Source organism: Pelodiscus sinensis, chromosome 14 (genome assembly GCF_052426305.1).
Source record: "Pelodiscus sinensis isolate ZL-2025 chromosome 14, ASM5242630v1, whole genome shotgun sequence".
Classification (NCBI taxonomy): domain Eukaryota; kingdom Metazoa; phylum Chordata; order Testudines; family Trionychidae; genus Pelodiscus; species Pelodiscus sinensis.
In genome coordinates, this window is record NC_143065.1 from 6,675,285 (window position 1) to 6,692,545 (window position 17,261).

Here is a 17,261-nt window from a genome sequence, read left to right on the forward strand (position 1 = left end):
ACATGCAACCTCCAGTCCCCAGGCTGCCCATGGCTTCAACACCCTCCCTCTGGTCCCAAGCTGTCTGTGGCTTCAACACCCTCCCCCCAGTCCTCAACCTACCTATTCTCTCTCTCCAATGCAGCTGTGCTGTGCCGTGCGGTGCGGTGCCGTCCCTACCCCACCCCCACCAGCAGGAGCATCCAAGACACCTACCTTCCAGGAGCAGGAGGAAAGTGAGTGCTGCTGTGGAGGTGGGCAGGCTTAGATTTTGTGTGTGTGGTTGCATAGGTGCTCACATTAAAGGAACAGTGGAGCAGGCTCCTGGGTGCTGGGGGAGGAGGGGCAGGGCTGAGCTCCCACCCACTTGCCAAGAAAAATCCAGAGGAATTATACTCGGATAGTTAATGCAAAAATGTAAGGTTCTTTTTTTTTGTCCAAGACTTTGTCTTCACAAGAAGAGTAAAAGATGTTTTTAAATTAAATTAGCTCATTTAGCAAGGACAAGATGATTTGTAGTTTTCCCAAAAGTTTGCAGGTCAGCCCAAGGCCGGCTCTAGGCACCAGCAAAACAAGCAGGTGCTTGGGGCGGCACATTGCCAGGGGCGGCATTCCGGCCCACAGGAGGAGCAGGCGGGGAGCCCCGTGGAGGCCACCCTGAGCTGGGAGTCCCGCGCCTGGCTGTGCGGAGCCTGCACCTGGCCCTGGGGCACTGGGAGCTCTGTGCGGGCAGCCTCGAGGCACGGCCTCTGCTGGGGCACTTCCTGGAGGGTGGCACGGGGCGGCCACAGCTGCTGAATCTGCTGGTGATGCTGAGCCCAGCAGGGCAGGGTCCGGCCATGGTGGCTGTTCTTGGCAGCCGGCTCCCGGCTCACTGGAGCTGAGTTCAGGGGCTTGGTAAGTGCTGGGGCTCCATCGCAGTGAGGCCCCGTCCCCTGAGTGCCAGGGACAAGCGAGATCCTCCTTTGGCTCCTCCAGCTGCAAATGCACCGAAGGGGCACCCAGCCGCCCCTCAGCAGCCGGCTTCCATTGCTGCTGCCGCCACTACAGCTGCCTCCTGCCCGGTGCCCTCCAAGTGCTTGAGCAATCAGCATCTGGAGGCAACTTTCGCCTGCTCCGGCGCCCAACCCCAAGGGCAGATATAGGCTGAGGTTTTGGTAACTGGGGAACATTTTGCCCCTGTTTTCCATTTAATGTTTTTTAAGCATATTTATTTAACAGGCATAATTATTCGGTTTGTCCATCCAAAAAATGTTTCTGAGATCAGATTAAATTAGAGACATTTTCAGAATAGATTTGTACACGACAGCTAGACGATATTTCAGTACGATTTCAAATAAAAATGCATTACAAATGTTAATTATAATTTTTATTATTACAAATCTAAAATAGTTACGCTAACCTGCTTTAACTGCCATTACCACGACGTCGCTGGGGAGAGGGGGGCTGGGGATGGAGTTCTGTGCCTGGGGACAAGGGAGCGTGGAGAGAGAACAGGGTGCCGGGGAGGGGAGTGGAGAGAGGGAAAAGGGTGTCAGTGGGGGGAGAGAGTCCCCTGCACCCACCTCCTCCCAGGATTCCCCCCCCAGAGGGAAACCGGTGTGTGCCTCTCCGTGGGCCGACCCCCGCCTCCCGCGGCGCTGTGGAGGCCAGCATATGCCTCCCCTGCGGCCGACACCCCTCCCCCCCCGTGGTGCAGGGAACCTCCGATCGCCTCCTCCCCCGGGGCTAACCCCCCCCCCCATGGCACAGGGGAAGCCGGCACGTGCCTTCCCCGGGGCCAACCCTCCCCTCCCGCGGCAGAGGGGAAGCCAGCGTGTACCTCCCCTGAGGCTGACACCCCCCCTCCAGCATGGGGAACTACCACACTCTGCCTCTCCCAGGGTCGACTCCCCGCCTCCAACGGTGCAGGGGAAGCTGGCGCGTGCCTCCCCCGGGGCCAACTCCCCGCGCTCCTCTTCCAGGGCCAACTCACCCCTCCTGCGGTACAGGGAAGCCTTCCTCCGGGGCCGACACCAGGAAGGGGAAGTGGCAGAGAATTTGGCACCCCAGTTAACTTGGCGCTCTAGGCGGCTGCCGAGTTTGCCTATAGGCACAGGCTGCCCCTGATTCAGAGGGAGCAGAGTGGTAACCACACCTGTTTCTGCCACTGCGAATCGGCTAGGGAGTAGGGTGACAGCAAATAGCGACCTGCCATGCCCACAATCCTGACCCCCTACTTCCCTGGGTGGCTCTCCAGCAGCCTGGCCAAAGGTGGGGAAGTTGGGATGGGATGCAAGAGAAGTCAGAATCTCGTGTAAATACAGAGCGCTCAGCCTCAGCAGTAACATCACCTTCCTCCCAGCCCTTCCTTCTGTATCCGACACAGAGCTGCTTTGGGTAAAAGTGAATCCCCAGCCTCCTAGGGAGTGAAGGAGAGAGAGAGAGGGGCTTTCTGCTCTGGTGCACACAGATTTATGGCTCCCAGGACACACCCGGGTCATAGGACCCCTGAGTTCCTTTTTCTCTCACTACTTGGAGTTCGGAAATAAAAGCCCAAATATTCACAACCTGGAAAAGGTTGCTAGGCAAGCCACTTCCCTCCGTTAAAAAACATCACTCCTCCTGTGAATGATTAAGAGCTGGTTAGAAGGAAACACACCTACGCAGTCTAGGGAACCTTCCAGCTAAAACCAATACACACTCTTTTAAACGAGAAGATAAACCAGCTAGTCTACAGGGCTTTATAACCACTGAATGCATCCTGAGCTGCGCCTACAAACATTTCTACGTGAGCAGTAGATTTACTGATCGCCCTCTAATGGGCAGTTATGGATTGCTGTTATTGTTGTGTTTGATAAACTACGGATGTGTTCTTTATTGGGCGCTTACAGTCTGAACCAGGTACAGAAAATCCATATAGTCTCCCCCAAGAGTTTACCAATACATTTAACACAATAGGTTTCACAATCCTTATTAGCTTAGAATCAGAAGGGTAGCCCTGTTAATCTGAATCTGCATAAACTACCAGAAATCCTGTGGCACCTTATAGACTAACAGATTTATTGGAGCACAAGCTTTCATGGGCAAAAGTGGGTATCTTGCCCATGAAAGCTTGTGCTCCAATAAATCAGTTAGTCTATAAGGTGCCACAGGACTTCTCCTTATTAGCCCATTTTCTGTAAGCATGGCTTTTGGACATCCCTCTCCGGTCTATCAATTTGGTTTTGGTAATTGTGATTTTATTAAAATTAAATGAGTACACTAGTAGGCAATTGTTTTATTTTACTAACTACATATTTTCAGTTTTCATTTTTTTAAAATTTTAAACAGTAAAAAAAAAATTGGAAAGTGCAAACATGTGTAAAAGCCAACAAAAAAGGGGGCGGCCAAAAAATGTTTTGCTTGGGGCAGCAAAAAAACCTAGAGCTGGCCCTGGGTCAGCCATAGGCTCGCTCCCACCCCCAGTCTTTTTAACTTGATATACTTACTTGTCTAAACAAACTGACTTGTCTTCAATAAAATGTTAACAAGTGCTAGATAATTCAAGGTAAGAGAACATCTTTGTTTCTAATGAAAATACACCCTTCAGCTTTAACTCCTTAATAACCATGCACATTGTTTAACTTGGTCCCTTCTATTACACTATATTAATATAATTTTGCAGGAAAATTGCAGGTTACTAACAACAGGTTTTTTTACCTTCTGTTAGACTGCTATATTCTCAGTTTATTCACAAACTTAGTTATATCATGCAACTCCCCCTAACAAACATAATAGAAAAAGGAGAAGGAAAAATTGGGTTTCCTTTTCTTGGTAAGGAATACTGTGAGATAAAATTATAGAGCTGAAAGAGACCTCAGAAAGTCATCAGGTCCAGCCCCCTGCTCTATGCAGGACCAATCCCAACTAAATCAACCCAGCCAGGGCTTTGTCAAGCCGAGATACTGTGATTAAACAAAATTTCTCTCTTGCCCCTGGCAGCAGAAATCAGTAGAAGTGTCAGATGAGCAGGCAGAGCCAAATCCAGGTGCATCTAAACTACACTGTTATATTAAAAACATCAGAATCCAAACTATAATGGGATATAGAGTATTAAACTCACTAATCCAGTGTTTCCCAATTTTATTTCGCCATAGACCCGTAGGCAAAAAAAAAAAAAAGGAGGAGGGAGGGGGGAGAGGAACCCAATGCATGAAAATCACATTCCTTCCCCAAGACTCCACCCCTTTGAGGCCCCATCCTCTCTGTTCCCCTCCTCTCCATCACTTGCTATCCCCAGCCCTTATACACTCTCACTGGGTTGAGACAGGAGGTACGGGCTCTGGAGTGGGAATGAGGGATTTTGGTGTGGGAAGGGGAGAGAAGTGCAAGCTCTGGGAGGGAATTTGGATGCAGGAGAAGGGGATGCTGGCTCAGGGTGGGGGCTCCAGGCTGGGGAGTGTTGGGCTTAGGTGGAAGGTTGGGGTGCCGAGCAAGTCACAGGCTTGTGGATGTGAGGGTGCAGGAGTTTGGTTTGGATATGTGAGGGGCCCAGGGAAAGGAGGCTGTGAGTATGATGGGCTCAGGACACAGATTTGTGATGTGTGGATGGTGCAGGAGTGTTGTGGCAGAAGACTGAGGATGTGGGAATGCAGGAGTTGAGGGATGTAAGAGGCTCAGGACAGGCGGTTCCAGTGTATGATAGACTCAGATTTGGGGTCAGGTGGTGCAGAGGTGTTATGGTGCTGCAGTGAGATGGGGATTTGGCCAATGGGGGCATGTTGGCCAGGCTTCCTTTTTAAATAACATATTATGTCAAACTCAAAAGGTTTTAGCATTGTCTTTATTTATGAGAGGGGCGGGGAACCTGTCAAGGGTCACTGACCCACAGAAAAGTCAGTTGGGGCCACACAAGTGAGATGCAAAAAATCCCCTCCAAAACCCCCAGGCCTCACTAATGTGGTCCCAACTGTGCTGGTGGGGGCAGGGGACAGGGTGCTAGTGGGTGCTGGGGCCGTGGAGTGGGTGCTGCTGGGTGGCAGGGTGGATGGCAGGGTGCTGGGGCGAGGGCCAGGGAGATGCTGGGTGCTAGGCAGGGTGCTGGGGCCAGGGCCAGGGTGTTGCTGGGTGCTAGGGTGGATGGCAAGGTGCTGGGGCCGAGGACAGGGTGGTGCTGGGATGGGTGGCAGGGTGCTGGGGCCAGGGACAGGGTGGTGTAGGGTGCTGGGGACAGTGCTGGTGGGGGCAGGGGACAGGATACTCATAGTGGGTCTGGGCAGGGGACGGGGCAGCTGGGACCAGTACCTGGCAATCCTGCAGCACCTCTGGGTTCCAAGAAGTGTGCGACTGCACTTCCCCTCTCCAAACAGCTGGCGTGCATAATGCCTGAACAGCAGGGGCTGTTGCACTCCAGCAACTTACTTCCACGATGCCATCCTGTGGGGGAGCGGGGGGAGGGTGCGGGGAGTCCCAGGGCAGAGAGCACTGCCTTCACAGTCGGAGCTGCGCAGACCCAGGTCTCCCCCCCCCCTGCCCCCGCCGTGAAGAAAGGCCACGGAACAGTTACCACGTGCCACAGCCCCAGTTGTTCAGGTAGCACACGCTGGCTCCTTTGGAGAGGGGAAATGCTTCCTTCCCCATTGTGGGTCACATTGGGTCACCCCTGTCCGGCACCCTCCGTAGTGTGCCAGCTGGGAGCAACTGTTCCCCTTTGCCCCCGCCTTGCTATGCCTCTGCATCACCAGGGAGGAAGGGGAAACAAGTGTGCTGCTTCTTTAAGAAGCTGGTTAGCCGGCGCTCTCTCTTTCAGATGGGGTGGGAGAGTGCCGGCTCCTCGCAAAACCCCTATTTTCGCTTCACGGAACCCCAGGGTTCCACAGAGCACCAATTGGGAAACACTGCACTAATCCATGAATGTCTCTTCCATACTAATAGAGATGTAGCCATGTTAGTCTGATCTTGCTGAAAGGACTATGCAGCACTTTAGAGACTAACAAGATGGTTTATTAGGTGATGAGCTTTCATGGCCCACGAAAGCTCATCACCTAATAAACCATCTTGTTAGTCTCTGAAGTGCTGCATAATCCTTTCTTTTGTTTCTTCCATACTACTCTTCCTTGCAGAATTAGCTCTTCCTTGTAAAGTTTCACCCTGCTGACAAATTCTGTTGGGTGTCCTTCTGAAAGAACAGTTTTAATTTAAAGAGACTTTTGTACATTTATCCTGTCCCTACTTAACCACAGGAGAAATAGATCACAGACAAATTTGATATTTTTGATAGACACATAACATTGAGGTGACATGAAACATTACATTTCAGCTAAGAAAGACTTTCAGTTGATCAATTGTCTACTAGCACAATATATACATCACCCCAGGATACAAAAGTCTAGTAATAGGGTTGCCAGGTGTCCAGTTTTGAACCGGACAGTCCAGTATTTGAGCTTTCTATTCGGGAAACAAATTGAGAAAATATAAATGAGAAAATATAAATGTCTGGTATTTTCTAAATAACATGTAATGTAGATTGTGATGTAATGTCAAGTGTGTCCGGTATTTTTGTTGAAACCATTTGTTATCTAGTAATTGTTACTGGATTTAAGAACTAGCCTACACTTCTCATACTATAAAGGAATCTACTAGTAAGAATGCATAAACAACAAAATTCTGTGGAGACAAGGTAAGATCTAGTGGATGCACTGAAGAAAAAAAGCATTATTTCTTTTTTAAAAGCTGCAAAGGAAAAGCATTTTACTACATATTAGTTCATAGTAAAGAGAAGGAATGAGAGTGAGTTTTGTCTGGTAGTTACAATACTGGAAGGGAAGCAGGGATTCCTGAAGATCTCTTCTTCCATTACAACATCCACTCCAATTTTACTGATGTCATATTGACTCACTAAAGTCAATGGAAACTATTTGCATCCCATTACAGGAGAGAATTGGGTCCTTCAGTTCTATTCCTGTCTGACTGTGTGATGTTCAACATCTTTATTAATGACCTGGATGAGGGGATGGATTGCACCCTTAGCAGGTTTGATTAATTCATTAAAGCTTATGAAGTGCTTGGGATGGACTTATAAGGTGCTAAAAAATTACAGAGTTTTATTATTATTGTACAATACAACAAAGTTAGCTTGTGCTCGTTACATTATATCATACAGTATTTTTAGAAATGTTATGTGTACAGTCAGAGGTATTATTATCAAAGGTCTTTCAGTCTGCTAGGATTAAATAGCAAAACCAATTTTTATGACTTTATCACAGAGTTGAAGATGGATTTCCCTGGAGCAAACAGAAAGAAAGGATAGTAAAATTTGTAAGTGAGCAAAAACAGAAGACAAATGAAACACGTATCTTGCCAGGAACTATTTCAAGATGCAGAGACAAAAAATTATGTTGCCAATTGTGCACAAAAACAGGCTTTAAATACATATGATCCCAGAATACAAACTCAAAAATGTGTAAAAGAAATGCTAAAATATTAAGGAATGCTTTACAGAATTGAATCCTGGTTAAAGGTACAGAAGGAGAATATGAAAGAAAAAAATCTTGCACTGAAACACTGCCTTATGATTTTGAAAATCCTTGTGATATAGTTCTTTATCATTTATCCATCTATCTAAAGCTAATCTAACCTAATCTAATCTATTTAAGGTCTCTCTCTCTCTCTCTCAATCCATTTGTTCAAGAACTCTTCATTGGTAACAGCTAGGACCAACAAATCCGCCATGAAGCATCCTCTTATCCTTACTTAAAACCAGGTCAAGGTTTGGTTGTGGCTGGAAAACTGGATGTGCCTAGAATTCAATTGTCTTCCATAACATGGAAAGGGAGGGAGCTGATCAGAGGGACAAGATACTCCACAGTCACCTCTCATGGCAGCCAGCACTGGGGACAATGATACTATAGAGCAGGGGTGACCAACCCATTAAACGAAGAGAGCCGAAACAATGTAAAGAGCTACACCAGAAATTTTTTTGAGCAATTTTTGTTGAGAGAGAGAAAAAAAGAAGAGCTCCCCCCCAACCCCCCAGAGTTGTTGAGAAAAAGAAAAAGCAAGGCCATTCCGAATTGCCGCACTGGACAGGGGGATGGGGACCGTTTCTAGGGCTGCAGGGGTGACTTCACGAACCACGGGGGAGGTTTTGCGAGCCGCACTTTAAGGGAGGGGGAAGAGCTGCATGTGGCTTGTGAACCACAGGTTGTCTACCCCTGCTATAGAGTGACCACTGGAGGCAGATGCACCAGGAAGGGAGAGGCCAGCTTGGGATGAGGTTCGCTATTTTTCCCGTCAATGGTCCAGGTAAGTAGCCCATCTTCAACTGCAACATAACTTTTGTGAGAAAAAAAAAAAAAATCCCCAGCTCCATGAGGGACTCTTGTCTTTTCCCCTCCCTTGTTGTTGACATTTGTCACTGATTCTGGGTTCCAGGAAGTGGCCCACATTAAAACAGTTTGAACTCTGCTGCCCTTCAGTCAGATGACCAGCTATCAGCCCCTTCCCCTTGAAAGACCTATGAAATTTAAATCCCATTTCCTGCTGATGAAGAGATTGAGGCGAGGGTGTCTGGCAATTGGGCACTATTCTCCACAGAGGAACATAGCCAGTCTGAGCAGCCGCTTTCCGAGGACCAGGAAGCAGGGAATGAGATGAAGGCTGAGTGGCTGTGGCTTGTGGAATGCGGAATGCAGAGCTGAGGGCAAGGAAAAGTGGGAGGCTGGCTGTGTTTCTGTGAGCTGCACATGTCCCTGTGTAGCTAACTAATATGGCTGAGCATGATGTTGATGCTTGCCCTGATCTCAATGGAATCCTGTAGAGAAAAGTTATTAAAACTTTAGGACGGGGTGGGGAAACACTGCCTGGATCCGGCCCCCGAGGCTGTGGGGAGCGTCTGCTGGTGTTCTGGTCCGCCTGGTGCTCCCCCGTGGGGCTGGAGCACACAAAATCTACTAAGCTGTTCCTCCTCCCCTCTCCCCCCCCCCCCCCCCCCAGTGTGCAAAGGGATGTGGGAAGAGTCTTTCTCCTCATTCTGGGGCCACAGTGAGGATTTTTTTTCTGCTTCTCATTTTTGTGCAGCCCATGACTGATTTTTCTGTGGGTCAGCAGCCCCTGACTCAGAAAAGGTTCCCCACCCCTGCTTTAGGAGATGAATTACTTAAAACAGAGATCTTGGAATCATTGTGGATAGTTCTCTGAAAACATACATTCAATGTGCAGCGGCAGCTGAAAAAGCAAACAGATTAGGAATCATTTAAAAAGGGATAGAAAATAAGACAGAGAACATCTTATTGCATCTATATAAAACCATGGTACACCCACATCTTGAATATTGCATACAGATGTGGTTGCCTTATCTCAAAAAAGATATATTGGCATTGGAAAAGGTTCAGAAAAGGGCAACAAAATGATTAGGGGTTTGGTACGGGTCCCACATGAAGAGAATATAAAGACTGGAACTTTTCAGCTTAGTAAAGAGGAGTCGGGGGGGGGGGGGCATATGATAAAGGTCTATAAAATCGTGACTGGTATGGAAAAAGTGAATAAGGAATTATTTACTTGTTCCCATAACATAAGAACTAGGGGCCATAAGAACATAAGATTGGTCATACTGGGTCAGACCAAAGGTCCATCCAGCCCAGTACCCTGTCTGCTGACAGTGGCCAATGTCAGGTGTCCCAGAGGGAGTGAATCAAACAGGTAATGATCAAGTGATCTCTCTCCTGCCATCCATCTCCACCCTCTGACAAACAGAGGCTAGGGACACCATTCCTTACCCATAGTGGCTAATAGCCATTAATGGACTTAACCTCCATTAATTTATCTAGTTCTCTTTTAAACCCTGTTGTAGTCCTAGCCTTCACAACCTCCGCAGGGAAGGAGTTCCACAGATTGTGTATGCGTTGTGTGAAGAACTTCCTTTTGTTTTAAACCTTCTCCCCATTAGTTTCATTTGGTGGCCCCTAGTTCTCATATTATGGGAACAAGTAAATAGCTTTTCTTTATTCACTTTCTCCACACCACTCATGATTTTATATACTTCTATCTTATCCCCCCTTAGTCTCCTCTTTTCTAAGCTGAAAAGTCTCAGGGTGTGTCTAGACTACTGAGTTTTGTTGACAAAAGTGGACTTTTGTCGACAAAACTATACCAGCGTCTACACTACCGCTGAGTTCTGTCGACATAACGTCGACAGAACTCAGCAGTTTTGTTGACGCTGGTAAACCTCATTTTACGAGGCATAACACCTTCTGTCGACAGAGTTCTGTCGACAGAAGGTGTTATTGCCTGTAGGGTTGCGTCTAGACTACAGGGTTTTGTCGACAAAGCAGCTTGCTTTGTCGACAGAACTGAATGTGTCTAGACGCTCTATGTCGACAGAAGTTTTGTCGACAGTATCTGTCGACAAAACTTCCGTCGACAAAACCCTGTAGTCTAGACGTACCCTCAGTCTCTTTAATCTCTCCTCATATGGGTCCCATTCCAAACCCCTAATCATTGTAGCTGCCCTTCTCTGAACCTTTTCTAATGCCAGCATATCTTTTTTGAGATGAAGAGACCACATCTGTACGCAGTATTCAAGATGTGGGCGTACCATGGATTTATATAAGGGCAATAAGATATTCTCTGTCTTATTCTCTATACCTTTTTTAATGATTCCTAACATCCTGTTTGCTTTAACCAAATGAAATTAATAGGTGGGTTTAAAACAAACAAAACGAAGCTTTCCTTCACACAGTGCACAGTCGACCTGTGGAACTCTTTGCCAGAGGAGGTTGTGAAGACCAGGACTTTAACAGTGCTCAAAAAAGAACTAGATAAATTCATGGAGGTTAGGTCCATCAATGGCTATTAGCCAGGATGGGTAGGAATGGTGTCCCTAGCCTCTGTTAGAGGCTGGGAATGGGTGAGAGGAGAGGGATTACTTGATGATTCCCTGTTCTGTTCACTCCCTGTGGTACATCTGGCATTGGCCACTGTCAGAAGACAGCATACTGAGCTAGATGGACTTTGGTCTGATGCAGTTTGGCCGTTCTTACATTCTTATTTTAACTCAATGGTTCTCAACCTGTGGTCTGACAGTACTATAGGGGATCTGTGGAAAGTTTAAAAGTAAGGATCAGGCCCACTGTAGGACTGGGACTTTCTGCCTGGAGATTCTTGCCTGGGGCTCGCCATTTGCGACCATCCATTCTCCCACCACTAGCTGTGCTGCCATTTATGCTCCAACCCTCTCCCCTTTCGCAGTCCCATGGTGGGCCTGATCCTTACTTTTCTTTTCCTTTTCTATTTTTTTTTTCTCCTTCAGGTTCCTTGTCTGGCCAGGAGACGAGCGCTGGGGCAGGAGCTGCCTTTGGCCATGAGAGCCTCTTCACCATATCCTCTGGGAGCTGAAGAATCAGTGTGGGCCAAGGGACATGCTGACCACTACTTTCCACGACTCCCCTTGACCCAGAACAGTGAAAGGCAGGGACTGGGAGCTACATGTGGATAAAAAGTCCTAGCAAACCAAAGGTTTGTCCTGCTGGGCTGGCAGGTGACCCTGGGAAGTGCTTGCGGACTCTGCTGTTCTCTGTTGAGACCTTTGCTTGCAGGCACAGAGCTTCTCAGCTCCCATTGGCTGTGAACAACAAACAGCAAACAATGGGAGCTGAGAAGTTCCATGTCCCTCAGTTAGCACTGAAGCTGACAAGTTGACTGTACTCTGGCGTTGCTTTATAAACAGGTCAGTCACTTTTTACCATTTTTTCTCTTTTTTTAAACAATCACATTATGTGAATACATCACTCTGCTCTAACCACTCAAAAGCTATTAGAGTGGTGGGAAGGGCTTGGTTGAGCCACTAGCAAAAATGGACTGGTGGAGCCAATAAAATTGTATTCAATACAAATATATGGCATCTCAAAGTTGTTACATTTCAATATGGACACTCTGTATTATCTCTCAATACTATTATATTTGTTTAGGTAACATGAACATTTCAAATGATTACCAAGTAATGGAATGTTTGAAAGCAGTTATATTGTCTGGAGGTCTGTACAATTTTAATAGATTGAAAAGGAGTCCATATGCTCAAAAGGTTTGGGAAATTTTTTGGCTGCAGGTTCCATCGCTGTTTTTTTATTTCTAAGTTAAAAAAAAAAGATGCCGGTACTCCAGGGGAAAAGTTGTTGAGCTGACTGGAGGTGCCGGTACTGCATACCGGGCAGTACCATCACAAAAAAAGCACTGGGTTACATGGCAGTGCAGCTTTGCCTCCTACCCCATTGTAGGACATTAGCCCATACCATTAAGAATCCAAAGTAGAACGTAGGTGGGCTGCATACGGAGCAGGGCAAAAGCCACAATCCTGGAGAAATTGTGCCCTGGTTACTCTGTTCGGGGAGATATCTGTCAGAGTGATACCAGCCTCTGAGGTGTGGCATAATTAGAACCATTGGTGTGCGCATTGGTGTGTCCCGGGCAGGGGATCGGGAGCAGCGCAGCTGGTGCATGTGTGGAGGGGGTCGGGTCGGGAGCAGCGCGGCTGGGCTCGGGTTGGGGGCAGGGCAGCTGGCCTGGGGTCGGAGGGGCCTGGGGGCAGGGTGGCTGGCCTGGAGTCGGGGGAGTCCTGGCGGCAGGGCGGCTGGCCTGGAGTCGGGGGGGCCTGGGGGCAGGGTGGCTGGCCTGGAGTCGGGGGGGGGGGACCTGGGGCAGGGCGGCTGGCCCTGGGAGGGGGGGCCCGGGGATGGGGACAGCGTGGCTGGCCCGGAGGGGTGGGGGCCCAGGGTCGGGGGTAGCGCGGCTGGCCCGGGGCGGGAGAGGTCGGGGGCAGCGTGGCTGGCCCAGGGAGGCGGAGGTTGGGGGCAGCGTGGCTGGCTCCCACCCCTCCAGACCTGCTTCCCATCTCCCCCCTCTTCCTCCCGGCCAACCCGGCATTCCTCGAACCCCCCCCCAGCTCTGCTTCCTGAACCTCCTTCCTCTGGGCCCCCTTTCCTCCCGGCCAGCCCTGTGGCCTCTGATCCCCCCACCAGCTCTGCTTCCCACCCCCTCTTCCTCCTGGCCATCCCCCCTCCGTCCAGTCCCTCCCCCTGGTCCACGATCAGGTGTGTCCGTTTTTTTGGGGGGTGGCCTACCTGGTAACCCTACCAGCTTCAACTCCACAACATGCTCAAGGACAGGACTTCTCCTCCTCCCCAAGACATCAGACTCAATTAGAGGTTCCCAGAGCCGATCGCGCCCCACCTTCCAGTTATTTTCCCCCACCACCGCCAGGCTTCAGTCTGGCGCCCAGCCGGAAAACCAGGAAATACCAGACATTGCTTGTGTTGGGTATTTTCTGGATTTTTTTGAACAGACAGAGGGCCCAAAAACCAGACTGTCCGGTAGAAAACTGGACACTTGGCAGTCCTACGAGTCAGACCCGGTGCAGGCACCAAGTGATGGGGAGACTGCTGGAACTTTGGGAACCAGAGACTGTGGGGTGGGGGTTTGTGGCCCAAAAGGAGGCTGAGAAACCTAAGAAAGACGGAGTAGGGGGAGCACCCGAAGGGCGATAGTTAGGGCGACCCTAGAACTCTGTTACAGACCAGCTGGCGGCTGCTGGAGGAGGAGGGAAAAATAGGGGGAAAGGGTCAGAGAGGAAGGGGCTCGTGCTGAAGGTAGGGGGGGCAGGTCAGGAGAAGAAAGGAGAAGGCACCAAGGGACAGGGTGGAGGAGAGACAAAAGCCAGGGGGCCAAGTGGAGACAATGAGGACAAGGGCAGGAGGGGAAGTGTCAGTAAGGGGGGGTAGGATGATGCTAGGAGAGGAGAGGGGAAGGGCTTTGGGGGTTAGAGGGGAGAAGGGGAGGTGCTGGGAGAAGGCTTGAAAGAAGGGGTGGGCATGAGGAAGGTGGGGGTGGGGCAAGGCATGTGTGAGGGCACAGGGGCATGAGGGGAACAGGGGCAGAGGGTGGTGAGCATCAGGGAAAAAGAGGGCAAAAGGGGCAGGGGCAGTGAGGGAAGGGGGAGGCACCAGGAGGGTGCAGGGGTAAGGGAAGGTGCAGGTGCCAGGGGATTCTGGGGGTGAAGCAGAAGGGCAGACACCTGCAGGGGAGGGACCAGCACCAGAGGAGAGAGGCAGAGCAGGTGTGTAGAGGGAGGTGTTAGGAGAGGAGAGGAGATGAGGAGGGGTAGCTCACATGATCAGAGTAGGACTACTGGAGGAGTGGGCACAGGGGCGAGAGAAAGGCTGGTAGAGGGGGACAGGTATCAAGAATGCTGAGGGCAGTGAGAAGGGCAGGAGTCAGGACAGCAGAGGTGGGTGAGGGGTTGGGGGAGGCAGCAGGCACCAGGGGAGCTGATGGAGCAAGGGGAGAAGACATGGCAGCAGAGGGGAAAGGTAGAGGTTTATAAGATACCTATTAACTTGGGTGCCACAGTGGCACATCCAAACAAGCCATAAACTCAGTACTGGTGCATAAAACAAAATTTATTGTGCTCATGGGAAGAAACTCTTAGAGGGAACACTTCCCCCAGCCTCTCCGCCTCCGAGTTAATGTCACACACATTGGGTTAATGCAATTGCAGGATAGTTGTATAACGGGGGTTTGGTGAGGGCCAGACTAATCCCTATTGGTAAGAGGATGGTGGGAAAAGTCCTTTTGGGGGGGGGGGGGGAGATCACGACACCTTTTATTTCTGTTCATGTGCCATATTGCCCAGAAAGTATTACCTCCAGAGGAGTAGCTAATGAGGAGTGAAAGAGTACATTTTAAAAAAATTCTTTGGGTGCACTCCCTAATGAAATGTGCTGCACACGCCTATGATTAGAACTATGATTCTGCAAAGGGTACTTTCTCTCCTCCCCCCTCTCCTTGAAATTTCTTTTCTCCATATGTAGTTACCAGCCATCCCCACCTCTTGCTCACCAGGATTACGGTGCTTGCTGAGATGTGCTCCTTCCAAGACTCAGCAGAAAAGTGAACGAAAATTTAGGGAAAGGAGTCTGTAAATAAATTTTACAATGTAGGACTCAATGTTAACAGACTCTTTTTTGTGCATTGTGCTGAGTATCAGAGAGTTTGGTGGCCCCGCCACAGACAGCATTGAATAGATTGCAACAGACAAGGAAGGGCTCTAAAAGAAACAGGGAGGATATGGTTTGCGAAGTACTAAATCAATCAGCAAGTGAGTGCAGATATCAGGAACAACAGTTGTGTGGAAACCATTTCATATTTAGCTAGAATCCATTCTGTATAACAGAATCCATTTCAGTTTCTTGCTTTTGCATGTATGCCAGTGAGTGAACTGACCTTCACATATGTGAGAAAAAGCCAGAAATATGAGCTGTTGGACTGTGTTAATGAACCATTTTGAGTCAAAACTCCCACTCCCTAAAACCTGTTTCTTTCTTTGCTGATAACCATTTCTCTTTGAAGTTTGCTTTGATGGTATGCCCTGGCATCAAACTTGTTTGGTTAAGGGTATAAAATACTAGGATTGATTGTGTTGAGCGGCCTTACTGGGACCATGTTTAGCTCACTTTGTGCCTTATTGATCAATAAAGCGGTTTCTTAGCCACCTAAACACACAGACGCTTTTCCGGAAAAACTTGCCAGCTGTCTACACTGGCCGCTTGAATTTGCGCAAGAGCACTGACTTTGTAATATACAAAATCAGTGGTTCTTGTGCAAATACTCTCACACTCCCGCTCAGGGATAAGCCCTCTTGAGCAAGAGGGCCAGTGTAGACAGGCACCTTCATTTTTTGCACAAGAAAGCCGGATGGCTAAAATGGCCAGCAGAGCTTTCTTGCGCAAAAGCGCGTCTAGATTGGCACGGATGCTTTTGTGCAAAAGCACTTTTTGCGCAAAAGCATCCTTGCCAATCTAGATGCTCTTTTGCAGAAATACTTTTAAAGGAAAAAATTTTCCGTTAAAAGCATTTCTGCAAAATCATGCCAGTCTAGACGCAGCCATGGAAGTTTTTTGCTTCAACACTTGGAAAGAGAGCTGTGGAACGACAAATCAGACCTTTGTCAGGCAGGCTACAGAACACATGATCAGGGTGATGAAGAGATGGAGACCTTTAAACATTTTGTGAAGCAGCACAGTGAGCACCCCCTTCAGTAGATTGAAAATTCTGTGTCCAGCAATGCCTCCCTCAAAAATCCTCAAGTTCCTTTTTCACTCTCTGGTAGTCGACATTTCCAGTGTCCAGCAATGCCTCCCTCAAAAATCCTGAAGTTCCTTTTTCACTCTCTGGAAGTCGACATTTCCAGTAAACGCCACCTCCTCTCCCAACTTTGACTGTGATACTACCTGGACCTACACACTTTTGTGAGTTGTAACCCTTTGCCAACACCTATCTTACCAGCTCTTCAGGGGTGCCTTATTGCATGAATGATAAAATACGGCACATTTTTATAACAGTTCTACACTTTTACTTACTGTTTAGCAATATCACAGGTCAGGCCATAACAAGGGCGGGGCAAGCAGGGCAGTCACTTGCCCCAGGCGCATCATAATCAGGGTTGCAAACACACAATACCTAAAATAATAAGCTGCAAAAGTCAAGAGCGTGATGTGTGCTAGGCTAAGGAGAGGGGCTCATACTTAATTCCTAGTAATGACACTGTGCAGTCTCAAGCACAGGTTTAAAAGGTAGGGTCCTAGTTCTGTGTTGCACTGGGGGGGAGGGGCGGTGCAGCCTGAAAGTCCCTAGAAGAGAGGTTGATTTCCGCACTTCTCACTTTCAAAGTGCACCCTCAAAACCTGCCTGCCAATCACAGTGCTTGGAGTCCCTCTGGCCGCTCCAGTGTTCAAACTGCAGCCAAGCACTGCGCCTCAGGGCTTCTCCCCACACAAGCCATCACCCCTTACCGTCACACAAGCCGTGCACATCACCGTGGCAAGGCTCCTCGGTGAGGTCTAGCAGATAAAGGACCTCCACGTTCCCCGCGCACTGCTGGGATGGGGAGGGGGGTCCAGTCTGGTAACGTTGTGTGCTCCGGCCCTGCAGGGTAGAGCACCAGCCCCCTCTCCTCAGCACTGGGGGGGGGGGCCCCGAGCCTGGGGGCCAGAGCCAGGCAAGCCGGGGGCCGGGATGGGTGCATGGGCTGCCTCACCAGCGCCTGCGCAGCCCTGTTCCTCGCGCCCTGCTAAAATCAGAGTGGGGTGGGGGGGTTGATGGGTGCGAGCCCTGCCCAGGGTCAGAGCGAGCTGGCCCTCCCCTCAGGCGTTAGTCTTCGCTCCGAGGTGACAAAGCGAGGCCTGCGGCGAGGGGGCCCTAATGGGGCGAAAGGGCGGGAACACGGAGCCTGCCGCCCTCGCGCACCTACGGCCTGGTACAGGCCCAGCCGT

The 17,261-nt window shown here is 49.4% G+C and overlaps 1 protein-coding gene across 2 annotated transcripts in view; it reads right to left on the reverse strand.

The window, feature by feature from the left end:
• Window positions 1–17,257, reverse strand: part of CIB2 (calcium and integrin binding family member 2) — a 129,487-nt gene extending 112,230 nt beyond the window's left edge. Inside the window, exon 1 of one of the 2 annotated variants that reach the window (XM_075897624.2) lies at window positions 16,782–17,257. In XM_075897624.2, coding sequence (XP_075753739.1) covers window positions 16,782–16,802 — 21 coding nt within the window. In that variant the 5' untranslated portion in view covers window positions 16,803–17,257. Of the gene's footprint in view, window positions 1–195; window positions 330–16,781 lie in introns of those variants that run through there. The other variant, XM_075897625.2, reaches the window with a different exon arrangement.
• Between the last annotated feature and the right edge of the window lie 4 nt (window positions 17,258–17,261).